Source organism: Chiloscyllium plagiosum, unplaced genomic scaffold (assembly GCF_037043375.1).
Source record: "Chiloscyllium plagiosum isolate Xiang-an unplaced genomic scaffold, Cpla_swu_hap1 HiC_scaffold_31, whole genome shotgun sequence".
In the NCBI taxonomy this organism is placed as follows: Eukaryota; Metazoa; Chordata; class Chondrichthyes; order Orectolobiformes; family Hemiscylliidae; genus Chiloscyllium; species Chiloscyllium plagiosum.
In genome coordinates this window covers 16,260,520-16,288,143 of record NW_028270169.1, presented here as the reverse complement: position 1 = coordinate 16,288,143, position 27,624 = coordinate 16,260,520, and the positions used below count along the sequence as shown (strand labels likewise).

General features: G+C 40.6%; 1 protein-coding gene across 10 annotated transcripts in view; it reads left to right on the top strand.

Moving 5' to 3' along the window:
* mettl16 (methyltransferase 16, N6-methyladenosine) overlaps nt 1-27,624 on the top strand; it is a 146,852-nt gene that overhangs the window by 68,218 nt on the left and 51,010 nt on the right. For all 10 annotated transcript variants that reach the window (XM_087977287.1, XM_087977288.1, XM_043718296.2 and 7 more), the window contains exons 3-6: nt 6,447-6,643; nt 11,924-12,064; nt 22,666-22,781; nt 24,814-24,956. In XM_087977287.1, the coding sequence (XP_087833413.1) occupies nt 6,447-6,643; nt 11,924-12,064; nt 22,666-22,781; nt 24,814-24,956 (597 nt within the window). The remainder of the gene's footprint in view (nt 1-6,446; nt 6,644-11,923; nt 12,065-22,665; nt 22,782-24,813; nt 24,957-27,624) is intronic.

The window sequence follows — 27,624 nt, the reverse complement described above, 5'->3', positions numbered from 1 at the left end:
CTGGTTAAAACCAAGTTTGCTGATGCAAAAATAATAATTGGATGTGATACTGGTGTCTGGCAGTCTGATCTCCTCCTCAAATTGCTCCTGTAGGAGAGCAGAGCAAAATAGGAGTGTTAGGAGATACTAGTCGAAGAGTGCTGGAAAAGCAAAGCCAGTCAGGCAGCATCCGAGGAGCAGGAGAATTGACGTTTCGGGCACAAGCCCTTCATCAGGAACTTTTTTCTTAAGCCCGAAAAGTTGCCTTTGTGCTGGAAATGTGGTGCTGGAAAAGCACAGCTCAATAGGCAGCATCCGAGGAGCAGGAAAGGCAACTTTTCGGGCTTAAGAAAAAAGTTCCTGATGAAGGGCTTGTGCCCGAAACGTCAATTCTCCTGCTCCTCGGATGCTGCCTATTGAGCTGTGCTTTTCCAGCACCACATTCGTCAACTCTGATTTCCAGCATCTGCGGTCCTCACTTTCTCCTAGTGTTAGGAGATACTGTCATTTTAGTAATGGCGATAGCTGCAGTGGAGTGTGATGCATGACTTGGCCTGTAATGTTAAAAGATTAAATGGGAATATATCTCTGGACATTAATGTAATATTAAAGAGTTAAACTGTACTGAGTGAATATTCTGGAAGAGAGTGGGGAGGACATTCATGCAAGAATGCGAATGACTCCCACTCCAATTAGACAGTCATTTGCTACTACTATCCCTACTATTATCACATTAAACTATCATTCAATCTTTTCCATTCAGAAATGCTTTCTCGTCATCCCCTGAAGCTCGGACACATCACACCTACATTGTCTTGGGAAGCACTGAGTCAAGAAATCATCTGCATAACGATTCCCTAGGATTAGGACATGATTATTTGCATTATCTTTGAGGATGATCTCGTCCTCCTATTGTACTGGGGGAACATGTGACTGTGAGGTTGAGGGTTGTCCAGAGTGGCCAGAGTATCTGGCAGCATTGCCAGCTGACCTGTGTAAAGGATTTGTACTTTCTTTATTCAGGGTGTGTCAGCAGAATGCAGGTGAGTGGCGCTGGTGGGGGCGGAAGTGATGGTGACCACGGCAGTAGGGGTGGCGGAAGTTACTGAGCGTGTGGCATCAGCGATGATGTGAGGGGTGGAAGTGATGTCACGTGTGATGCATGAGGAATTGTGAGGGGTGGAAGTGGTTGTGGGAGTGGCCATGATGGGGGTGGAAGTGACATCATCAATCAGCTTGTGGGTGGCAGCTACATCAGCCGCATGGCTAATGGCGTCTGAGTAGTTTCCAATGCCAGGGGAATCTTCTGGACCCCTACTGCCGTAGTCACCACCGCTTCCGCCCCCACCAGCGCCACTCACCTGCATTCTGCTGACACACCCCCCACAGACCCCACTGTCACTATCTCCAACCCCCAGAACCCCGAGGGAAACACTACCCCTGGTCATGACTCCACCCCCATTCCCCCCACCACCACACCCATTCCAGTTACAGGTTCCGCCCCCACTCCCAGCCGTGCCGAGTTTTCACCGTCCCTCCAGTCCTCCCCCTCACTGAGAACGAACGATCAGTTCTCAGCAATGGACTCACCTTCATCCCCCTCCGTCCACGCATCAATGAATTCAATACACGCCGTGATGTCGAACAATTCTTCCGTCGCCTCCGCCTCCGAGCTTACTTTCACAATCAGGATTCCCGCCCATCTTCTGAGGACCCCTTCGCCCACCTCCAACACACTGCATCCACCTGGACACCCCGCGCTGGCCTATTACCTGCCCTCAACCTCTTCATTTCCAACTGCCGCCGGGACATTAACCGCCTCAACCTGTCTCACCCCCCCCACCCCCCCAACCTCTCACCCTCACAACGCACAGCCCTCCAATCCCAACCTCACCATCAAGCCTGCGGATAAAGGGGGCGCAGTGGTAGTCTGGCACACTGACCTCTACACCGCTGAAGCCAAACGCCAACTTGAGGACACCTCTTCCTACTGCCCCCTCGACCATGACCCCAACCCCCCCATCACCAAACCATCATCTCCCAGACAATACAAAACCTCGTCACCTCCGAGATCTCCCACCCACAGCTTCTAACCTCATAGTCCGGGAACCCCGCACTGCCCTCCTTCCCAAGATCCACAAGCCTGACCACCCTGGCCGACCCATTGTCTCAGCATGCTCCTGCCCCACTGAACTCATCTCTACCTACCTCGACACTGTCCTATCCCTCCTAGTCCAGGAACTCCCCACATACGTCCGAGACACCACATACGCTCTCCACCTCCTCCAAGACCTCTGTTTCCCTGGCGCCCAACGCCTCATCTTCACCATGGATATCCAATCCCTCTACACCTCCATCCACCATGACCAGGGCCTCCCAGCCCTCTGTTTTTTCCTCTCCAGACGTCCCCAACAGTACCCTTCCACCGACACACACATTCGTTTGGCCGAACTGGTCCTCACCCTTAACAATTTCTATTTCGAATCCTCCCATTTCCACCAGACCAAAGGGGTAGCCATGGGCACACGTATGGGCCCCAGCTATGCCTGTCTCTTTGTTGGCTACGTAGAACAGTCGATTTTCCGTAATTACACCTCTTCCTCCGCTACATTGATGACTGCATTGGCGCCACCTCGTGCTCCCGCGAGGAGGTTGAGCAATTCATCAACTTCACCAACACATTCCACCCTGACCTTAAATTTACCTGGACCGACGCTGACACCTCCCTCCCCTTCCTGGATCTCTCCATCTCCATTAACGATGACTGACTTGACACTGACATTTTTTACAAACCCACCGACTCCCACAGCTACCTGGATTACACCTCTTCCCACCCTACCTCTTGCAAAAATGCCATCCCGTATTCCCAATTCCTCTGCCTCTGCCGTATCTGCTCCCAGGAGGACCAGTTCCACCACAGAACACACTAGATGGCCTCCTTCTTTAGAGACCGCAGTTTCCCTTCCCAAGTGGTTAAAAATGCCCTCCAACGCATCTTGTCCACATCCTGCACCTCCACCCTCAGACCCCACCCCTCCAACCGTAACAAGGACAGAATGCCCCTGGTGCTCACCTTCCAACCTACCAACTTTCGCATAAACCAAATCATTTGCTGACATTTCCGCCACCTCCAAAAAGACCCCACCACCAGGGATGTATTTCCCTCCCCACCCCTTTCCGCCTTCCGCAAAGACCATTCCCTCCATGACTACCTGGTCAGGTCCACGCCCCCCTACAACCCACCCTCCCATCCTGGCACCTTCCCCTGCCACCGCAGGAACTGTAAAACCTGCGCCCACACCTCCTCCCTCACTTCTATCCAAGGCCCCAAAGGAGCCTTCCACATCCATCAGAGTTTTACCTGCACATCCACTAATATCATTTATTGTATCCGTTGCTCCCGATGCGGTCTCCTCTACATTGGGGAGACTGGGCGCCTCCTAGCAGAGCGCTTTAGGGAACATCTCTGGGCCACCCGCACCAATCAACCACACCGCCCCGTGGCCCAACATTTCAACTCCCCCTCCCACTCTGCCGAGGACAGGGAGGTCCTGGGCCTCCTTCACCGCCACTCCCTCACCACCAGACGCCTGGAGGAAGAATGCCTCATCTTCTGCCTCAGAACACTTCAACCCCAGGGCATCAATGTGGACTTCAATAGTTTCCTCATTTCCCCTTCCCCCACCTCACCCAAGTTCCAAACTTCCAGCTCAGCACTGTCCCCATGACTTGTCCGGACTTGTCCTACCTGCCTATCTCCTATTCCACCTATCCACTCCACCCTCTCCTCCCTGACCTATCACCTTCATCCCCTCCCCCACTCACTTATTGTACTCTATGCTACTTACTCCCCACCCTCACCCTCCTCTAGCTTATCTCTCCACGCTTCAGGCTCTCTGCCTTTACTCTTGATGAAGGGCTTTTGCCCAAAACGTCGATTTCGGTGCTCCTTGGATGCTGCCTGAACTGCAGTGCTCTTTCAGCATCACTAATCCAGAATCTGGTGTCCAGCATCTGCAGTCATTGTTTTTACCTTCCAGTGCTCTAAGAATATGAATGTCTGATGGTTCCACTGAATCGGTCATCTGTTGACACAAATCTAGTGTTTGACTCATTAGTATTTCTGCAGGTCTTTGATGGGTTACCTTTTTCTGTCTTTTCAAGGTTATTTATGGGAGACAGAAATAAACAGAAGTTGTTTTCCTTCATACTCAAATGCACAACTGTGGATTTGACCCGAAATTGATCTGGACTGCCTTTGTAAATCAAAAATTTTGTGACCTAAGTTTTGTGAATTAAGTGCATGAGGTTGTATCATAGGAATATTGACAATCTTCTAACTTAAGTCATTTTTATTGTTAAGGTCAAAACTGAACAAAAACAAAATTAATAATGTACAAAGATTTTGTTCACAATGTTTTTGTGAAATTTTTGTCAAAGTGTAGCCCTGCAAAGTTGATGGTGCTGTATTTTTGATGACCTTATCTTTTTGACCACAGATTTCTTGAATGTGGAAGGGAGGTTTTGTTTCAGTAATCATGACGGTAGCAGTCGATGAGTATTTTGTTATGCTTAGATAATTTTCTGAATACATAATTTGTATGATGACTAAACATAAAAATTGTGAGTTTGCACAGAGTGGATGGCAAACTTATTACTGAGATTCTGGCCGAGATGATGTTCTTATATCTGTTTGAAGTGATCCATTTTTGAACAAGATATTGCAGTCTTAACTGGAATAATATATACACACGCTTCAATTTGATTGAAATTGTGTACTAAATAATATGAGTATAGAAAGTATTTGTTTAAAATTTGGAATTATGTCCAGTATTCAAACTGAAATCACATATGCTCTCCAGAAAATTTGAATGTCAAGGTCTATGGTGTGACCTGTCCTGAGTTTCTGTGCAAAAGGTACAGTAATGCTGTTATGATATGGTATCCATTGTCATAAAATATTATTGTTTGGTCTGAAAAGTAATACTGATACCAACTAGTAATTTGTTCAATGGAAGTATCTTTTTATTGCAATATCTGAAAGGTCATGGAACCAGATTCAGTGGTATCTTTCAAAAGAAGATTGCATATATATTTGTCAATGAAAGATCTGTAAGGTTGTCTGATAAGTACAGAAGACTGTGACTAATTGAATAGCTCATTCAAAAGAGCTGGAATGATTATTAATGGCAAATGTACCTTTTGTTTTAAAACAAAAGATAAAGTCACCGTCGTCCTAGCTGACCATACGGTGGGATTCTCATTAGAAAGAGACAAGGCTGATGGTTTACCTGAGGGTTAACATGCCTCCAGCAAGGAGAAGGTTTGAGAAGGGGCATCTTTCAGGGTAACCTTAACATACATGTATTCATAATACCAAATGTTTTCTGAAAACAACCCTGTGTTTTATATTTCCTTATACCAGATAGCATCCTACTGAATCCGTACTGTGTTTACCTTTCTTTGACTTGTTTGTTGTTGTGTGAAGCCAAATAACGCGCAATATTCCAACATCAGTTTCATTGACTTTCAAATTGGACTCATCAATTCATTTCAAATCCAGTTTGGAAATTTAGCTTTATTAATGTAAGGTGCATTTTGCCTTTCACTGTGAAAAGAATTCACATTATGTTCTCATGTTGCTATGTCCATGTCAACTACGAACACAAAATGTACCTTACATTTTGAATGTTTTACACAAAAGTTTCATGTGTGTAGTGTTATTCTGCATGGTTCCTGTGCAATCAAGACTTGCATTTGCACTCCAATAATGAGATAACTTTATTGAACAGCACTTCAAATCCCAGTACTTTATGGGAATTGGATTTTTGTTCCATTCATTTCTACAGAACAAAATCATGTTCTTATCGTGTTTTGCTCCAAATGATTTGAATAATGAAGGAGCCCCACTCAGTTTAAGGGAACAGGATCCTTAATTGGTGGTGTTGGTAGAATCACTGATATTGTGATCTTCCAATTAAGGTGTGTTGACGATTTCCAGCAGACTTGTATCCCTGTTGAACTGTCTAAATTGATATTTTATATTGTGGCAGAGTCAGCTATGTGAACTGGCACAATAATCTGGAAACAACACGTGAAATTGTGACATGCATTTGCACAATTTGTCTGCCATTTCACCTAATCTGAGGGATGTGGATTTAACTGGATTGGTTACTCGTACGCTCAGAGCAACTATTTAAACTTACTTCCAGAAAGGGAGGCATGTTTTCTGCTTTTAAAAGCAGAATTTATCATTCACCTCTCCTTTCTAGAAACCATTTCCACAGTTATATAGTGTTGTCCACATCTTTTCGGTAGTCGTTTTTCTTAGATGATTCATGTGGTTAATACAAACTAGATCATTCTGACAGGCATAGAGTTCTCGTGTTTTGTGCTGCAGACTAAAATGTCACTACACTTTTACCTGTCAGAAAAATTGCTTCTAATACTTATTTTCTTGTTTTCAGTTTAAATTTTAAAGATCCTGAGGCAGTCAGAGCCCTTACATGTACGCTATTGAAGGAGGACTTTGGACTGACAATAGACATCCCATTGGAGAGATTGATTCCCACAGTTCCTTTGCGGCTGAACTACATACACTGGGTTGAAGATCTGATCGGTAGTGACGCTGTTAAAAGTAAACTCATCCGAGGAATTGACATTGGTATAAAGCAACAGTTTTCTTTATCTTTTTCAGAAAAGTCTAACTAAGCGTGTTGATTGGTATGAAATAATTGTTTCATCATGTTGAACACTGATGAATGCGTCTTCACTTCAGTATCACCACAATTAAAGATATAGTATTGGACACTTGAAATGTTTCATAGCGCATTACTTAAATCAGAAAGCAGCAAGCAACATGATTCTAGATTGTCATGCGAAACTTGAAAGACCAATATTTGAAGTTTAACAGTGTAGGTGGAAGGAATTTGATGTGGTAAAAAACATTGCTTTGAAATCTCGGTGATACTATACTGAAGCATTGGTTCCTGGTTGTTTTCTTTATTAATGTATCAGTCAATCTTTGACAAAGCTGTAATTGTGAAGGAAATTAGATTAGATTACTTACAGTGTGGAAACAGGCCCTTCGGCCCAACAAGTCCACACTGACCCACCGAAGCGCAACCCACCCATACCCCTACATTTACCCCTTTAACCTAACACTACGGGCAATTTAGCATGGCCAATTCACCTGACCCGCACATCTTTGTGACTGTGGGAGGAAACCGGAGCACCCGGAGGAAACCCACGCAGACACGGGGAGAATGTGCAAACTCCACACAGTCAGTCGCCTGAGTCGGGAATTGAACCCGGGTCTCTGGCGCTGTGAGGCAGCAGTGCTAACCACTGCGCCACCGTGCCGCCCACTACTATGTGAAATGCTATGTGAAATGGAAGGGTGCATTCCTGTCTTTCTGTATCTTGTGGAAACCTCAATTACCTGATTTTTTTTTTTAAGATTGGCAACTTGTCACTTGATAAATCAGATGGATATATTTTTACTCTTTGGTCCAATGTGTTAATACCTAAAGACATTGTCCTCCTGACATTTCTTATGGGAAATAGACTTTTTATGTAAGATTTTATTTGGCAAAGATTAGTTGATACACTGTTCTGATGGCACTCAGTTTAAACTGTAACAGCATGAATAATTTGGAAATCTCACTGTGGTGGAAAATCCAAATGTTATAAAAGCTGAGAAGTTTATGTTGTATAGGTTTACATTAGACCTTAACTGTATTAACTCTAAATTGTCATTCAGTAATGCTGTTCCATATTGATGCCCATGCAATAATTTGTCCTGTCAGTAAAATTCCAACTGTCGTTTTTAAACTGCCTGTGTCCCATAGATGTTGAATTTCCACTTTTTGAAATCACTTTGGGACCAGTGACAGCTAGCAATAAGTTGATCCCCAAACTGTGGGAATCTGGGTTTTTACTATTGTTCAATACAGAAATCTTGACACGACCACTAATCAAGGCAAACATAACGGCTGATTACAACTCCCAAGGTGTTTATTTATGAACAGGAACTATCAATCTGTTTGACAAGAGTGCTGGAGTTATGGCATCTGAGGGACTGGGAATTGAGTGTTTTTTTTAACAATAAAAAAATGGATGAGAATTAACACTCCATCACAATAGTTAAAAAAACTAAGTGAAAGTCAGATCATCTTCATTGACTCTTATAAAGTGATCAGGACACTTTTTCCAAATATTAAATCCACTCTAAATTTCAATTAAACCATATCAGTTCAGATATTTGCTGGCATAAATTGTCAACACACTAAAATAACCTCCTCTTGTCTCTTCTGTGCTGTTAAGTCTCTCTTGTGTGCTAGCTGTCATAATGAAACACTGTAAAGTTAGATATGAGCAGATTTCAAAATGTGGATGCATAGCTTTCATTTTGTGTTTGCATAATGAAATTAAGCTATGCAGCCAACTGAGCAGGCAATCATGGTTCCTTGCCTGCTTAGTGGGAAAATATTTCATGCATCTGCTAATCATTGGTCCTGGCCAAGAAAATTCCATCTTTGAAATGTATATGCATATTAGATGTTATTATCTGAAGAGCAGAGGAGCATCACAACGACAGAGAGGACTGGCGACCAATGATTAGTAGCAAAGTGGTTGTTTTTGAACTTGCAATCCAGAAGCCTGGATTAATGATCCAGATAGAGAAATTCAAATCCCACCATGGCAGCTAAGTACGTAAGAGTTAAATTAATCTAAAGTGAACATTTATTTTCATTGATAACCATTTTCTATTGTAATATCCTAAACACTCTCTTGGTTCACTAATACCTGAAAGAAAAGACTAACTTAGTCTTGACAGAGGAACCTCGATTATCCGAACAAGATGGGCGGGCAGTGTTTTGTTTGGGTAATTGATTATTCGGATGATCCAATGCCTCTCCTTTGGGATTTGGAGTTTTCTGAAGTTTCCTTTTTCCTCTCAATGCCTGCCTTGCTCCCTCTGTCTGTCTCAGGGTTTGTTTCTGAGCAGACACACACTTGCATGTAAGGGATCTGCAGCATTGCTGAAGCCTCTCCCTGCTACTGCTTCACTTCAATGGCATTGACAGAGCAAGCGGTTGCTGAGTCCGCTTCCCCTTCAGGAGACTAGGCAGCAGCACAGTGGGTCAGTAAACCCCACCCCCTCCCCCTTCCAAACACACACACGCACGTGCGCAAAGACATACTCACGCGCACACACACACCAAGACGGCTGCTGCCTTTGTGAGGTGAGTATCAAAATAGCGCACATGCACACAACTTTTCACTGCAACTTTTTGACAAGTTTCCACTCTGTCCTGTGCAGGGCAATGTTGGAGAGATTATCTGGGATCTTTATTTGAGAATATTTAGCGCTCTGAATTTGCCCAGATTGTCAATCTGTCTGTCTTCCTTTGGGGGGAGAGAGAGGGCAGGCGGGGAGGTCAGTCATTTGGAGACGGTACCTGGGCTCCCATTGATGTCCAGGACTGTTCTTGGCAGATTTTCAGTAAGCCAAATTCACTTTTAATCATTGTAAACAAAAGACACGATTGTCACACCAGTGTTGGTAAAACCTCTTTGGTGTAATGTTTTTACGGGACCTTGAGATCTTCGAAGAATCAATATTCGGATAATCGAGGTGCCTCTATTTGTGACTGCAGAACTGAGCAACATGGCTGACTCTCAACTGTTCTCTAAAATGGCTCAGGCCATCACTCAATTAAGGGCAATTATCAATAGGCAATAAATGCTGAGCTTCTATGACAACCACTTCCTTGTGAATTAATTTAAATTATTAATTTTAGTGTAAAATCAACTGCTCTATGGCACTGAACAAACCACTGAGTTCTGATTGCTAAAAGTACCTGCAGAAGTTTCAGAATCCATTTCTACTGCGAGGTCTTACCTGTTGAAACAGTTAGCTTGCACTGAATGCACAAAAAAATAAATAATATTTTCACTACGGTGCAGGAATATTGTTCTTTTCTAAGGTGCAGTATCTCAGGTAGAATCACTGCCTTCAGAAGGAGAAAGGTGGTAAATCAGAGGCAGGGCATAAAAAGAAAAGAGCGTTAATCATGCCCAGCAACAACATACTTCGATGCTGAACCTGATGCCACTGATGCTGAGACTAAAACATCACATGAACACATATTTGCTATCAAATACAATAATGGCAGTATTTTACACTGGAGATGGCATTTATAAGCTTTTTTTTTTCAGAAGCACCCTGAGTAGAAGATTGCTCATGGCTTTCTTGACAAGAATTATGCTGTTGTTATATTAATGAAGTGTGGCAATTTTACATTGAGAAAATTCTAGCTCTGTTTCTTGTACAGTTGATCACATTTAAGCTCGTTGGTTTTAGATGCAAATAACAAAAACATATTCATGTCCTATCTGTTTACCCCTCTTCTGTGAAAGGAATATAAATAAAATACTTTAATTGAAATACATTGAATATTTTGAGTAAATGTAAATGAAAACAACACAATGCTATATGATGATCTAAATTACCAGGAAACTGCTGCAGCATTCTCAGGCTCGACATATGCATGAGATTGGCAGACTAATTAGAAGGATGCTGTGCTTATCAATTGCTGAAAGGGTATATTTTGCAGGACTTTCCTCAAGAGTATTAAGCCCCTGCAAATTGTGTTATTTTTCAACGAATTACCCAACTTTGTGAAATACTATTAATATGCTGTGTAATTTACAGTGCAACCTGTCTGTAGTGACTATTTAATCACTGTCGCAAAAGAATCTAATTTGACAGTTATTAAGAATCATTGAGCAATACCAGCTTCGTGGGGGCATTCTTTTGGGAAATAGAGTGGATGGCGAGAAGAGGAAAAACTGAAACTGGCTATTCTTGATTATCAATGATTGAAGTTTTTGATAAAATTAATTTGCAAAAATGTGGATTGTTATAGCAAGCCCAGCATTTACTGCCCATTGATGACTGCCCTTAACTGAGTGATGGACTAAGCCGTTTTAAAGAACAGTTGGTCTGGTTCTGCAGTCATATATAGGCCAGACTGAGATTTTCCTTTTGAGGACATTAGTGAACGAGGTGAGTGTTTTGGACAATCCAGTACAATAATGGTCACCATTAATGAAAATAGATTTTCATTCCAGATTAATTTACCTTATTTAATTTATGTACTCAGCTGCCAAGGTAGGATTTGAATTTCTATGTTTGGACGATTAATTCAGACTTCTGGATTACAAATCCAGTAACCTAACCACTTTGCGAATATTCATTGGTGTCTAGGGTGTGGTGCTGGAAAAGCACAGCAGGTCAGGCAGCATCCAAGGAGTAGGAGAAGTGACGTTTCAGTCAAAAGCCCTTCATCAGGAATCTTTTTGCCCGAAACATTGATTCTTCTGCTCCTCAGATGCTGCTTGACCTGCTGTAGTTTTCCAGTACCACACTCTCTAATATCCTGCATCTGCAGTCCTCACTTTTGCCTAATGTTCTTTGGTAGCCAGTCCTCTCAGCTGTGATGCACAGCCTGGTGGGACTGAAGAAATAATAATGAGGAAAACCTCAGAAGTTAGCTAAGTGAAGACATGTTGTTTTTTGCTTTGCTTCTAGCCATTTTGATTGTGACATCAGCTGCCCATGCATCCAATGCCAACTTTGTTCATTGCATTTGAAGTCTAAATACAGCAAAACCATGTACTCATCAAATATATTCAAAATTTATCCATGTGGTTTTAATCCAATGGGTTGAGCTAGAAAGGATTGCTCTGATCAGAAAAAATGTACAAGTCCTTTGAATCAATTTGGCTGGTCCGCCAGTTCATAACTTATTCACAGCCACTAACTAAGAGGTTAACTTATTGCCTTGGATTCTATTATATGAATAACTAATGCATGTATTTACAACTTTCACTATAAATTTGCATCTAATATCTAAAACTGTTCTGAATGTTGCAGGAACTGGGGCCTCCTGCATCTATCCTTTACTCGGAGCCACTATGAATGGTTGGTTCTTCCTTGCAACTGAAGTGGATGATATGTGCTTTAACTATGCAAATAAAAATGTGGAGCAGAACAGTCTCTCTGAGCTCATTAAAGGTTGGTAAAGAAGGAACTGCTTTTCTTGGTTCCTATGAAATGATGTTTTGACTTTTCATTGCTTTATCGTTCCAGGGATTCTACTTTCTCTTCCCAAATGCCTTGTATCACTGGAAAAAAAAGTCACAGAATTGTTGCAATGCAGAACCAGGCCTTTCGATCCATCATGTCTGCTCTAGCTGTCCAAATGAGCAATGTAACTTGGTGTCATTCTCCCACCCTTTGCCTGTAACTCAACATTATTTCTCTTTAAAGAATAATCCAGACCGATCCCTACTTGAATATTCTTTTTCCTCTCGTTGCATTTATTTCTTTGGCATATCCCTGTAAATCTTTTCGTCACGTTCTCAATCCTTTTACAAATGGAAGCAGTTTCTCACTGCCTACTCTGTCTCGACCTCACACATAATTTAGAACATTTTTGTCAAATCTTCTCTCCAATCTATCTTCATAACTCAGATTTCTCATCCTTGGAGCCATTCTTGTAAACCTCTTCTGCTCTTCAGTGGATTAACATCCTTTCGAGAGTACAGCATCCATAACTGCACACGGTACTGAACTGAGGGATAAGTAGATTCTTCTATAGATTCAGCATAACATCCCTATTCTTGTGCCCTGTGTTGCTATTAATAAAGTTCAGAATACTGTAAGCTTCATTAAACACACTCTGCCTACCCAGCCAAGTGTATGCACACATACACCCAAACATCTCTGCATCTGCACTGCCTTTAAAGTAGTTTTGTAGTTTACACTGTCTCTCCAAGTTCTTTTTGCCAAACTGTATCATCATTTTTCCACAATGAACTTCTGTCAGCCTTATGCTCACTCCACCAACTTGCTCACACCATTTGAAGTTCTACTCTGTCCTCTTCACAGGTTACAAAGCTCCCAAAAGTAACATTGCAAACTTTGAAATTGTTTCCTGCTCTCCAAGATCTAGATAATTATTTAAGATCAGGAAAAGCATGGGTCCCAATATCAACCCCTGAGGAATTCTGCAACAGACTGTCATTCAACCTGAGAATTATTTATTATCTGTAACTTCGTTTACCATCTCTTGGCTAATTTTGTATCAGTAGCACTGCTGTCTCTTCTATTCCATGAGCTGTAACTTTTCTTACAAGTGTGTTGTGCCTTTTGGAATTGTACATACATGGCATCAGCAGCACTCCCTTTTTCAACCCTCTGTGCTACCACTTACAGAAAAGTCAAGCAAGTTAATTGAGCATGATTTTCCCTTAAGAAAGCTATACTGGCTCTCCCATATTTGTCACTATTCATTCTTTCTCAAATTACTGTTTTCAAATGTTTCCCCACAAACTGACTTGTCTATAACTGCTGGCCATATTCTTATGTCCTTGAGTGAACAAGGGTTGGGGGTGGAATGTTTGCAGTCCAGTGGCATTGCACCTCAGTCCAGGGGCCAATGCTTCTGCAATTTTGTTCAGTTTCTTCATTATCCTTCGATGCATCTCATCTGGTCGTAGTGCCATGTCAACTCCAAGTACCAACAGCTTAATCAATACTACCTCCTCAATTTTAAATGCTTCTAATGACTGAGTTTCCTCCTCTTTACCATGACCTGGGTAGCATCTGCTTTCTTGCTAAAGATAAATACAAAATTTTAATGTAACATCTCAGCTATGCCCTCTGATTTCATATGTAAATTTCTTTCTGTTTGGCCCTAATTGACCATACTCTGTTTGCCACCCTATATTTATGTACCTAAAGATGCTTTTGGGATTCCTCTTTGTCAGCTGCAGGTCATTTCTTCCTTGGCCCTCTCTGCTTCTCCTATTTCTTTTCTCAGCTCGCTTCTGATCATTTTGTATTCTCCTTGCTTTTTGAAAGTTATTTGTACCTGACACCTGTCATAAGCACATTTCTTCATCTTTTTTCATCCAGGGGGCTCTGAATTTGATTCCCCTACCTTTTCCCTTTGTCGGGAAAACATCTTGTATCAAACCTTCCTTTGAAAATAGGCTTTTCTTGGCAACGTTTGACGCTGGTCTGTCCAGCCCAGCTTTGTTTGTCCCATTATGTTGGATGTCCCAAGTGATCCTTCGATGGTGCTGATTGTTAGTTGCCCTTTTCTACCATCATTCTAAACCGTATGATACCATGTATGCTCATGTTCTTCCACTAACACTTGATCAGCTTGGCCCCCTATCCCAGAATCGGCTCCTTTTAGATTTTTTTTCCTGTCCCTCCTCCCCACTACTTAGTGGTCTGTTGACTACACCCAGCGAAATAATTACATCCTTCTTGTTTCTTAGCACTAACCAGACAGATTCTGTCCTTGAACGCTCCAAGACATTTTCTTTCACCATAAAACAACCAATAACCAGGAATATTTATCACCCAGACCAGCTTTTCCTTCAGCTAGGACTCTTACCACCATAATATTAAACAATTCTGAAGTCCTACTATTAAATTTCAACCAAGTTCTTTAGCGTCTGTCTGTTGGACCGCATTCCCCTTCCTCCCTATGTCATTGTTGTTAATGTTAAATCTTGAGATCGCTAGACTTTGCTCATCAAGGGTGTTAACAGATTTTAAGATCATAAGACATCGGAATGGAAGAAGGCCATTTGGCCCATCAAGTTCATGCCGTCATTTAATCATAACTGATGGGTGTTTCAATTTCACTTACCTGCACTCTCCCCGTAGCCCTTAATTACTTGCGAGATCAAGAATTTATCAATCTCTGCCTTGAAGACACCCAACGTCCCGGCCTCCACTGCACTCCGTGGCAATGAATTCCACAGACCCACCACTCTCTGACTGAAGAAATGTCTCCTCATTTCCGTTCTAAATTGACCTCCTCTAATTTTAAGGCTATGCCCATGGGTCCTAGTCTCCTTGTCTAACGGAAACAACTTTCCAGGATCCACCCTTTCTAAGCCACGCATTATCTTGTAAGTTTCTATTAGATCTCCCCTCAACCTTCTGAACTCTAATGAATACAATCCCAGGATCCTCAGCCGATCATCATATGTTAGGCCTACCATTCCAGGGATCATCCGTGTAAATCTCCGCTGGACACGCTCCAGTGCCAGTATGTCTTTCCTGAGGTGTGGGGCTCAAAATTGGACACCGTATTCTAAATGGGGCCTAACTAGAGCTTCATAAAGTCTGAGAAGTGCATTGCTGCGTTTATATTCTAACCCTGTTGAGATAAATGCCAACGTTACATTCACTTTCTTAACCATGGACTCAACCTGCAAATCAACCTTGAGAGAATCCTGGACTAACACTCCCAATCCCTTTGTACTTGGCTTTCTGAATTTTCTCACCGTTTAAAAAATAGTCCATGCCTGCATTCTTTTTCCAAAGTGCAAGACCTCGCACTTGCTCACGTTGAATTTCATCAGCCATTTCCTGGACCACTCTCCTAAACTGTCTAAATCTTTCTGCAGCCTCCCCACCTCCTCAGTACTACCTACCTGTTCACCTAACTTCGTATCATAGGCGAACTTCACCAGAATGCTCAATGTCCCTTCATCCAGATCATTAATATTTAAAGTAAACAGCTGCAGCCCCAACACTAAACCCTATGGGACCCCACTTGTCACCAGCTGCCATTCCATAAAAGAACCTTTCATCCCAACTCTCTGCCTTCTGTCAGATTATGGAGCAAAGGCAGCTATATGGAACTTCTTGTGGGGGTGGAAATGCCATTAATGACTGAGATTTCAACTGAACATTGTGTCTGTTGAAAGCTTGAACAAAACATATTGACCTAGAGTTTCTACTCAACTGTATAGTTTTTCTCAGCACATTTAGAGTAGAGTTAGTGTGACTGACACAAAAGGTCATAAAACTTTCAATGCAAATTGAACTTCCAGGAACTTTTGTGAGTCTGAGAAACAAGCATGCTTGAAGCAGATAAAACTAATAAAGCACCCAGGTTAACATCATGAAAATTGGGGTGCTTCTACCAATTGCATGTATTTAGAGGCACTTAAAACTCTTGGCTTGTCATCGTCCTTTATTTCTGGCTGTGGCGGAACGTCTGGGTGTACCCTCCACCTTTCAAATGGAAAGAAATGACTCTACAGCATAATGGAGAGAACATTGAACACCAAACAAAAATACTCATGACACTTTTGAGGGACAAAATTGTCTCAAGAAAATATGATTTGAAATGCTCAGGAATCATCTGAACTTCAGTTTGTTTTCCTAACTTAGTTTCTGAGTTCCAAGTAACATAGAAGACCATTAGCATTCGTTCAGCTGCATCTACTGTATCCAGCAACATTTTCTGCATGCCCTCTGCCCTATGCTTTAGCCTATGCATTTGTTACTTCTTTCAGCCTCAATGGTCTCACAAAATCCACATCCTACTTTTTTAAATACCATTCCCACCAAACTCCTGCCCATCCTCAGCCCCATGTTAACTCTCATTGTAAGTATCTCCCATTCCATTTAACAACCTTTTGCTTTCAACGCTTTTTTGGAAAAAGGCCTATATCTCCGAAACACAACTGTCCTATTCCAATCTCTCTCGTCTTTGAAGTATTTTAGGTGTGTTATTGCGTTCCAAATATCTGTTCATCTTTCCTTCAAGGCCTTTTTAAATTTGTTGATTCCACCTCAATGACAGTGATACATGCCTAATCAAAGAAACGTGGCTGACTGTGGCTGTGATGCATCAATATGAATACTTTGTGATGATGCTGCTCCTTCAATAAAGTTGTGATGTCCTTAGTCTTTTTTCAGGAGGTCTTAAAAGATACACACTCCGAAAATTCTGGATTTGAAATGTTTTAGGGCCAGTTTGATTGTAGCTAACATATACTGCCTCAGGTAAACAGCTTTTAAGTTTAAACGAAACACTTGCACATTGAAAGAGAAATGGCTAGTTTTCCCAGCTCAGCTTTTTCTCTGGTTTGATTTGGTTTTTGTCAGTCTGACTATTCACTGAAAGCAGTCAGGCAGTTGAAAAGCTGCCGGGCCCAAAGAAGCAGGTCCATGCTGTTCCTCCTGTCTCTCTGACTTATGTCCTGCAAGACCCTGTGTTTGATTTTACCTTATGTGCCAAGGGATGTTTATGGGGATTGTTGTAAGTATTGGAAACAGCATCATTAAGTTAGGATGGTCTGTTGGGTTTTCAGATAGGTTGTTATTCGGTATTCTGTTCTCTTTTGTTTGTGTTTCATTCAGTAATCTTGTAAATAAATTTTTTTGTTTAAAACTGTGGTTTGATCAACTGCATCCCTCCAGGAATACCTGGTTTACACCTGCGTAAACAACTAGCAAAGTTAAGGTATGGACTACTTTCTTGAATTGTTGTGAGGGGGTCTGGCCTAGTCCAAAACAATCTAACTCATGAATAGCCTCCTACCTTCATTGATTTACAAAACCACAAATTGAAAACTTCATCTGTACCTTTGAATTATTTCATAATGTCCTTGCCTCCCAGTATCTAATCTCCTGTAATATCCACCTTCTGCACGCTACACCTATTTCTTCAGAATTCATTACTTTGCCGCCTCTCATGCAGACCTTTGTCCCATTACTGGTGACATCTGCTGCCTAGACTGCGTGCTCTAGAATTCTATCTTTAATGCCCTCTGCCTCTTTAGCTTCTTCTTTAAGATCCTCTTTAAAACTCAAAGTTTTGTTCAGTTTTGACAGTATTAGGCAAGAACTTTCGAAAGTTGGTTGGGGGTGCAGATATTCACAAGCAAAGGGATGGTTGGAAAGCGGGAAACCTTCAGAAATGAGACAACGGGAATCCAGAGAATATGTGTTCTTGTTAGTGTGAAGGGCAAGGCTGGTAGGTTTAAGGAATGCTGGCTCACAAGAGAAATTGAGGCTCTGGTCCAGAGCAAGGAAGCATATGTCAGGTATAGACAGCAGGAATCGAGTGGAAAGTCAGGAGGGCAAAAATAGGAACTTGACACAGCTTTGGCAGCTAAGGTTAAGGAGAACCCAAAGGGATTCTACAAATACGTTAAGGACAAAAGAGTAACTAGGGAGAAAATAGGGTCTCTTTTATGTGTGAAACCACAGGAGATAGGGGAAATCCAAAATGAATATTTTGCATCAGTGTTGAATGTGGAGAAGGATATAGAAGCTAGAGAATTTGGGGAAACAAATAGTGATATCTTGAATAGTGTCCATATTACAAAAGAGGTATTGCTGAATGTCTTAAAATGCATAAAGGTGGTTAACTTCCCAGGACTGATCAGTTATCCTTGAACTTTTGGGGAAGGTAAGGAAGTGATTGCTGGGCCCCTTGCTGAGATAATTGTATCATTGATAGCCATGGGTGAGGTTTCGGAAGACTGGAGGTTGATTTGGATGGGTGTGTAAATAGGAAGGGTTTGGAGGGATATGGACCGGGTGCTGGCAGGTGGGACTAGATTGGGTTGGGATATCTGGTCGGCACGGATTGGACTGAAGGGTCTGTTTCCATGCTGTACATCTCTATGACTAATGTGGTGCCATTATTTAGGAAAGTTAGTAAGAAAATGTCAGGGAACTGTAGACTGGTGAGCCTGACGTCAGTGGTGGTTAATTGTGGAGGGGACTGTGAGGGACAGGATTTACATGTATTAGGAAAGGCAAGGACTAATTGGGGATAGTCAATATGGCTTTGTGCATGAGAAATCGTGTCTCGCTAACATGATTGTGTTTTTTGAAGAGGTGACAAAGAAGATTGATGAAGACAGAGCAGTGGACGTTGTCGATATGGATTTGAGGAAGGCATTTGAAGAGGTTCTGCATGGTAGACTGGTTAGCAAGGTTAGATCACATGTAATACAGGTAGGGCTACCCCCCATTTGGATACAAAATTGACTCAAAGTTAGGAGATGGAGGGTTGCTTTTTGGACTGGAGGCCTGTGACCAGCAGTGTGCCATGAGGATTGATGCTGGGACCACTGCTTTTTGTCATCTATATTCACATCCAAATAATTTATATAAAAAGTATAGTTAGTAAATTTGCAGGTGACACCAAAATTGGAGGTGTAGTGGACAGCCAAGAAGGTTACTTCACTGTACAATGGGATGTTGATCAGATGGAAAAATGAGTCAAGGACTGGCAGATGGAGTTTAATTTAGGTAATTCTGAGTTGCTGCATTTTGGGAGGGCAAATCATGGCTGAACTTATACACTTAATGATAAGGTTCTGGGGAGTATTGCCAAACCAAGAGACCTTGGAGTGCAGGTTAATAGTTCCTCGAAGTTGGAGTCACAGGGAGACAGGGTAGTTAAGAAAGTGTTTGGTATGCTTGCCTTTATTGTCAGTGCATTGAGTATGGGAGTTGGGAGCTCGTATTGCGTCTGTACAGGGCATTGGTTAAGCCATGTTTAGAAAACTGCATCCTACTTTGGTCTCTCTGCTATAGGAATGATATTGTTCAACTTGAAAGGGCTCAGAAAAGAACGACCAGGATATTGCCAAGGTTGGAGGGTGAGCTTTAGGGAGAGGCTGAATAGGCTGAGGCTATTTTTACTGGTGCATTGGGTCAATATCCATTTGAGTTAGGATTTGTTTTTCCTCAATTTTGCCTGTGAGACAATGGGGGTGGGGAGGTGAGCGGTTCTGTTTTGAATGTATTGTGTTTCCAAGCAGTTAATTAAAATTCTAAATATATTGGAAACTTAAGTGGAAGATACTTGCATTCATAATGAGTCTAGTGTACTATTGGTTTAGTTTAAATGTCTATGCATGACCGTTTCATACAAATAATATTGATTTGCATCATTTTTTGACTGACCTGACTTTTTTAAGCCATTCAAAGAAATTCATGTCTTGAATAGATGACGCTTTTTCAAAGTTATCTGTCCGCACTTCTCCTAATTCTTTCCTCAACAATTTTTTTGTCTGTAACCCTATTCATAAATACTGTGAAAGAGTTATTCCAGATGATGTGAATTCCAAAATTTGCAGATGCAAGTATTAAATCCTGTAAATGCCTCATGAAATCATCTCTCTTTATCTCTTTCTTCCCTACCCTCGATGTTCCCCACCCAAAGATGCAACTTTGGAAACATGCTTAAATGCAGTTCAGCTCCAGTTCTAAGATCATCATATGTTAATGTCTGGAATTGTCTGCATTATTTTGCCTACTTATTGGGTAAATGCATACATCGTAACTTTTGAATTAAATTTACTCTGGGCTTGTGTTACATTGGATGCTTTGATTAAATGAATATAATAAAATTTTTTAAAAATATTAATTGACAAAATGTTGTTGAATAATCATTCTAATTTCCAACCAGTGATAATGGGCATGAAGGCATAGATATTATCGGACGCACATGATATTCATTCAGATGTATCGAAAACTGCTGTAAGAAATGCTGACATTTACACTATTTGCTCAGTTTCTGATGTTTTGATTGAAAAAAGAAAATGAACAAGAAGGAGCCAAAGCTCATTTCATGTGATAATGACACAGTCTATACTGACAGCACATTTAATTAAAATATGGTACTATTTTTATAAATGGTTAATAAATGCAAATATTCAGTTAATTGTTTTCTGTAATTACTGGAATATTCCAAGATGATTAGTTAATAAGCCTTGATCTGCAGTGTATGGGACTTTTAAAAGGTAGACATATGTAAGATGTTCCAATAAGTAAGATATCACAAATTAGAAGCTTGTTTCATTCTGTCAGTTATGCCGTACTCCAAAAACATGTTATGAACTCCAGCCACTACTTAACTCAAGCAAATGTGGTTTCAGTTCCAAGGTTAATTCTTAAGAATAAAAAAGGAAGATATGTACAACAATTTGAAATCATGTGGAATGTGACATGGCAGAATGGGGAGAGGAACCAAACGGGAATATGGTTAGATGCAGGAAAATTAAACTGTTGTATTCCCAGTGCATTTATTTGTAAAGAAATAAATGTAGCAATAAGTTAAGATGAGAATTCCAGATATACTTGTCACTCATAACAGAACTTGGAAAGGTAAAGGCATAACAGACCATAGACACTATGGCATGAGATAAGCGAGGAATTCACAACTGTTAGAGACTGGTGAGGTGCAATGCACCAAGAGTAGCATTTAAGTAATCCTGGCCAAAAATAACTCCCAAGAGTCACAATGTCACTTATTTCCTGCCTGAGAGAATTGAAGTGGAAAATTTCATGCCTAATCAATGATATTGGGTTGAACTTTCCCAGTTCCATAGTTGTGGAGTGAAAATTAGATCAGTTGCCCGTTCCACAAAGGTTGACTGCCAATTTGCATAATTAATGCCCGAGTAGGAGTGAACTTTCATACTGACTGATATTTTGCGTATGTGTAGCGGCCTCACTTTGTGAAAACTGCCAACTCTGAGACAGTCTCATTGTGGTTGGCCAGATGTTCAATAAAACAAAATAGAGCTTAGTTAATAAAAAAACTGAAATGAAACCCAATACTAACCAGTGAAATTGTTTTTCTTCTACTCCAATTTACCTACCGGTGTCAACCTTAGCTATTTAATTATTGACGTGAGGATCACTGCACGTTCCTCCATGTTGAGGTATTCTCAGGGTCTTGACTTGCTACGGCAGAATACACTGCCTTCGTTCCAGAGATGTCGGCTCTTTGATTGAGCTGGCAGTTCAAGAGCCTTGAGGAGGCAGGTCCAAAAGTAGCCAATTAAAAGGCTGCTTTCTGGTTGTTGTTATACACATCTTGGTGCTGGCAGGTGTAGGTTCAGAATCTTCATTTGGTCCTGATATCTGCGATGTGAGTGCCCTGTAGAAAATGCTGCCCACTGTCTTTCCATTTTCAATATTTCCCAGTTGTCCTCAACTATTGTTATGATCCCAAAACATTCAAAATAATTATTAAAAGATTACCATTTTTATCCATTTGTTGAGCTGTATATTTTAAATTAATATTTTCCAGTTGAGCATTTTTATGTAAAATTGTAACTAAAATAGTTACTATCCAAATAAGTGAGAATAGGAATTTAAAAGATTTAAACGTTATTAGGGTTTGATGTTGGGCCACGATACCTTGCGGAATAAACAGGAACAATGTACAGCTGGCTAAATAAATATTGTAATTACCTTTTCAAAATTATCACTGCCTCATCAAAAGTTTTGCATCAGTCAATTCCCTGAAGCTATAAAACTTCAATATGGAGGGCCCTCTAGATTGCATTTCTTCCAAAGATGCTTTTGGGCTTTTACTCCTAATTAGTTTTTCATAAAAATGGGACATTTCAAGCATGTGAATTTGTACCAAAATTAAATCAAAAATAGTGATGAAAATTCAGATTTAATTTTAATTTATTTTGTAATGATGTAACATTGCCAGCTCTAACAATTAATTTTCAAATTGCTAACTAAAGTTTTGTGATGTACCCAATGTATTCAGTACCCACAACAACTAAAAACATGAATTTGAATTAGGTAATTTAAATGTCTTAGGAGCAGAACAGATGACTTCCTGTATGCATTTTTCATTATAGACATGTTGATTAAGTATTTATTTTATGTAACATCATGCTTTTGCACCCTGCCAATTCTGGAGAGAAAAAGTATACATTTCACAAAAGTCATGCAAGAAAGGAAGGAATGCAAGCTTTACAAAAACCTCACAGCTTGTGCTCTTGAATCATTTGTCTGCTTATTTCTAGTGGTGAAGGTCCCTCAGAAGACATTGTTGATGGATGCTCTGAAAGAGGAATCGGAAATTGTTTATGATTTCTGTATGTGTAACCCACCTTTCTTTGCAAATCAGTTGGAAGCCAAGGTAAATCCCTTGAAACCCATTTGCTTACAAAGTATTTTCTTCTTCCTTATTTCGCTTGTTCTTCCTCCTCTGCATTTATAATCCAAGCTATTTGAATAGTGTAGTATGCTCACTTAATGTTTGTTGACTCTCAATCAGTTTCCACGATTATGTTTTATAAATGATGTTTCAGATATTCTGTTGTCATCATCTCAACTGAATGATTTGTAATCATGTTCGTGAGCTGCTTACATTCTTGCAGATGTCTCCAGCTTAGTAATATTAAATATATATTTTTTAAACCTTAAACCATTTAGTGGCCAACTTAACTGAAAATTACCTATATTCTCTTAAAATAAGTAAGCATTTCCTGATGGTAGCATTGGTTACCTCTTTAAGACATATTAAGACTGGGCGGATGTGAGGAGGGTAAACTGAAAGTACAGGAACAGTCAGGGTTATTGGAATAATGTAAAGAGGTTATTGTTAATAGCAAAATTTAGGGTAACTGACGACCATATTGCCCAGTGCATCTTAAATTTGGTTTATGCGTGATGTAATCCATGCTTCTTTTGTACATCTTCTTGATACGTTAAACAACTAGGGAATATATGACTCAGATACCTGCTTTTATTTTCTTGGGAATAGTCAACAAGGAGAACTGTTAATGAGAGAGTTAGTGAGAAAAATGAATAAACAAAATGTTTTGTGATATGTACTTCTATTTGAGCCATATTGAAGAAGAAATTAATATGGAGAGATGTTAGAAGAACATTCTTCTAGAATCATTATAGTGAAAAAATAGTGACAATAGACAATAGGTGCAGGAGTAGGCCATTCAGCCCTTCGAGCCTGCACCGCCATTCAACATGATCATGGCTAATAATTCCTAATCAGTATCCTGTTCCTGCCTTATCTCCATAACCCTTGATTCCACTATCTTTGAAAGCTCCATCCAACTCTTTCTTAAATGAATCCAGAGACTGGGCCTCCACTGCCCTCTGGGGCAGAGCATTCCACACAGCCACCACTCTCTGGGTGAAGAAGTTTCTCCTCATCTCTGTCCTAAATGGTCTACCCCGTATTTTTAAGCTATGTCCTCTGGTTCGGCGCACACCCATCAGCGGAAACATGTTTCCTGCTGCCAGAGTGTCCAATCCTTTCATAATCTTATATGTCTCAATCAGATCCCCTCTCAGTCTTCTAAACTCAAGGGTACACAAGCCCAGTCGCTTCAGTCTTTCAGTGTAAGGTAATCCCGCCATTCCAGGAATTGACCTCGTGAACCTACGCTGCACTCCCTCAATAGTGCAGTGAGTGAGTGAGAAATTGTCTGGATTAGAGCTCTGATCTTTGAAGTTGTTGTTCCAATGGAAACCCAAACTGATGTTCAGCAAACAGGTTATTGATGAGTAGGTATCACTTGGACAGTTTATCAGTGATTGAGAGAAGGCTAATAAATATTTAGCCATGTTAGATTTACCATGTATTTTTTGAAGAGTTTATACATGAAGAAACTTCTATGTCTTAGGTAGATGCAAGTTCCATTAGTGTACAGCGAACTCTAGTGCACAACTCTTCAGAACTGAGTTGTGAACCGAATTGTCAAGATTTTGGCATCTCTGATGGTCAAAATCTTAATAAAAGACTAGGTAGGGCCATCCACCACTGTACCTGTTGGTTGCAAATGCTTGAAAATGCTCCAGCCTTTCTCTTACATACTCTGGAGTGGTTACATTACCAAAGATCTTAAATTTTTTATGTTTTGCCCTGATTTGGTCATGAGCTGCTGTAAATTATATTTTTGACTTCAAAACTATATTTGCATCCCAAGATGAAAATATCTATAAAGCATCAAAAGGATGCACCTCAATGGAATGAGTAATATTTTCTCATCATTGGCTATCAATTATTTATTTGAATGTACACTGCAAGATAAATAAGCTGCATTATCGTGATTGTTTTCCATTCCAGCTGATGGCTGTAAAAAGCGAGAAGTGTGCTGTCAATAGTTCTACTGTACTTTGATTCTAATTGGAGTTTTCACTAACAGGGTGTAAACTCCAGGAATCCAAGTCGTCCACCTCCCAGTTCTGTAAACACAGGTGGAATTACTGAAATTATGGCTGAGGGAGGAGAGTTGGAATTTGTAAAAAGAATCATCCATGATAGCCTGCAGCTGAAAAAAAGACTAAGGCAAGTCATCCTTTTCAATTCTTGTTTTACTGGGGAATTCCAACCCTTGTACGTTGAGTTCAGCATTTTCTATTTTATTCTTGGTTGAACAGCATTTATTTGCTGCCCCTATATTTCCTTGAGAAGGTGCTGGAAAGTTGTCTTGATAACTATGGTGTAGGTAACCACAGTTTTGTTTGTGTCGGATTTCTAGAATTTGACCCAATGATAACGAAGGAACAGCAATATAGTTTCAAGACAGATGATGTGTGACTTGGAAAGCACATGATGGCATTCCCATACATCTGCTACTCTTGCCCTTTCAAGTGGTAAAGGTCCCAGATTTGGAAGTTGCTGTCAAAGCTACCTTAGTGAGTTGCTGTAGTGCACCTAGCAAATGGTACACACCGAGCATTAATAGAGAAGGGAAGGAATGTCTAAGATGATAGAAAGAATGCCTACTTACTGCTTTGTCCTAGATGGTGTCAAACCTCTCGGAGCAGCATTAATCAAGGCACGTGATAAGCTGTCCTGAATTGAGCCTAGTAGAATATGGATATACTTTTGAATAAGGAAGTGAGTTGCTCACTTCTGATTTCATAGCCTGTGATCTGCTCCTGCAGTCCCCATAATTATGTACTTTATCCACTTTGCTTTCTAGTCAATGATAGCTCTCAGGATATTGATAGTGGGAGATTCATTGATGGTAATATTGTTGAATAATTTTTAAAGATGGTTAGATTCTCTCCTGTTAGAACTGGCTATTGCCCGTCACTGGTATAGCACGAATATTACTAGACATATGTCAGCCCAAGCCTGGATGTTGTTCATGTCCTGTTGCAAATGGGTATGACAGCTTCGGTCTTTGGTAAATTTGAAGGTATTGTTGTAATGGTTTTAACCATAAGTGCTCAGACCAGTGTTGATAACAGTTGTCTTTGTTTTCATTCTCTTTTGTTAATCGGAATGTGGTGGAATTTTGTTAATCATTTTGTGTATGACTATAAAGTTGACATGAGTCATTATTAGGTAAATAACTTCTTCCTTGTTTCATTATATAGTACCTTTCAGCTTTATCTCTTGATAAAGTCTGATGAGTACATTATGATTTGTGACACATGCTCCCTAAAATAAAATATTAAAATTGTAATATGTCGTTAATAATTTTCCTCAATCACCTGATGGGCACTTGATAAGCTTTGAGCTCAATGCAAAATATTATTCAGTTTCATTGTGATTGGACAATGGCTATTTACCCCATGAAAGATTTAAATCTGCAAAATTCTGGAAATCTCTAATAAAAACGGGGATTGCACAAGATGCACAATTCTAACAGAAGCTGTCATCTGAAATGATAACCTTTCCTTTCTATTTTCAAATGCTAACTGAATTGGTGTGTATTGAAAGCCTGTTTTGGTTTTATGTCATGCCTCATACTTTTAATATCCAGACATGTTCTGAGTGACAGAACTTTGAAACAATCATTAAACAAAATTCGAAAGCTTGCCTGATTATTGCTTTGGCTCCAATTAGTAATGAATTTAAGTCAAATGATTTGTGTGTCCTGTGCTCAAAAATTATGTCATGCCAATCCATCCTACAATAATCTATCTGTCAATCTATCACAAAATTGTTCTGGGACAAGAGGCCATTCAGGCCATCATGTCTGCATTTACTCTCAGTAATTAATCAATCTTCTACTTTTTCCCAGTAAGCCTGCACATTGTTTCTATTTAAATAATCATTCAGTGCCCTCTTGAATGCCTCAATTTGCACCACCAAATTCCAGGCAGTTCATTCCAGATCTAACTGGAATGAAATAGTTTCTTTTCACCTCACATTTGCTTCTTCTACAAAACAACTGAAAACTACTCCCTTTGGTTGTTTGTCCAAATATGAGTGGAAACCGTTTCTTCTTATCTACTCTGCCCACATCCTTGTTGATTTTGAAAACTTCTATCAGGCCTTCTCATAGCTTTCTCCTGTCCCAGGAAAGCAGTTAGAACTTCTCCAGTCTTCCTCATGATTAAAGTGCCTCAATCCCTAGAACCATCCTCATAAAGATCCTCTGCATTTACTCTCCAGTGCATTTATGTCCTTTGTTATAGTGTGACACGAAGAATTGTACACAGTGCTCTAGCTGAGGTCTAACCAGTGTCTAGTATAGGTTCAATCTAGTATAGTATAATCTCACTGCTGTTGTACTGTGTATTCCTGTTCATAAAATTGCTAATGCTGTCTGCTTTTTTAACACTTCTCTCTACCAGTCAAAAGAGCAAAAGAGAAGTACAGCACAATAACAGGTCTTTCAGCCCTCCGAGCCTGTGCCAATCATCATGCCCTAACAAAACTAAAAAACAAACCTTCTGCCCTTATTCAGTCCATATCCCTCTATTCCCTCCCTATTCATGTAGCTATCCAGGTGGCTCTTAAGTGTGCCTGCTTCCACCACCTCTTCTGGCAATGCATTCCAGGCTCCTACCACACTCTGTGGAAAAACTTACCTCTCACCTTGAGCCCGTGCCCCCTTGTAATGGAAGCTTTGGGAAAAAGCCTCTGATCATCCATTCTATCTGTGCCTCTCATAATTTTGTAAATCTCTGTCTGGTCTCCTCTCAGCCACTGTCTTTCTAGTGAAAACAATCCTAGTCTTTTAACCTTTCCTCATAGCCAGTGCCCTCGACCAGGC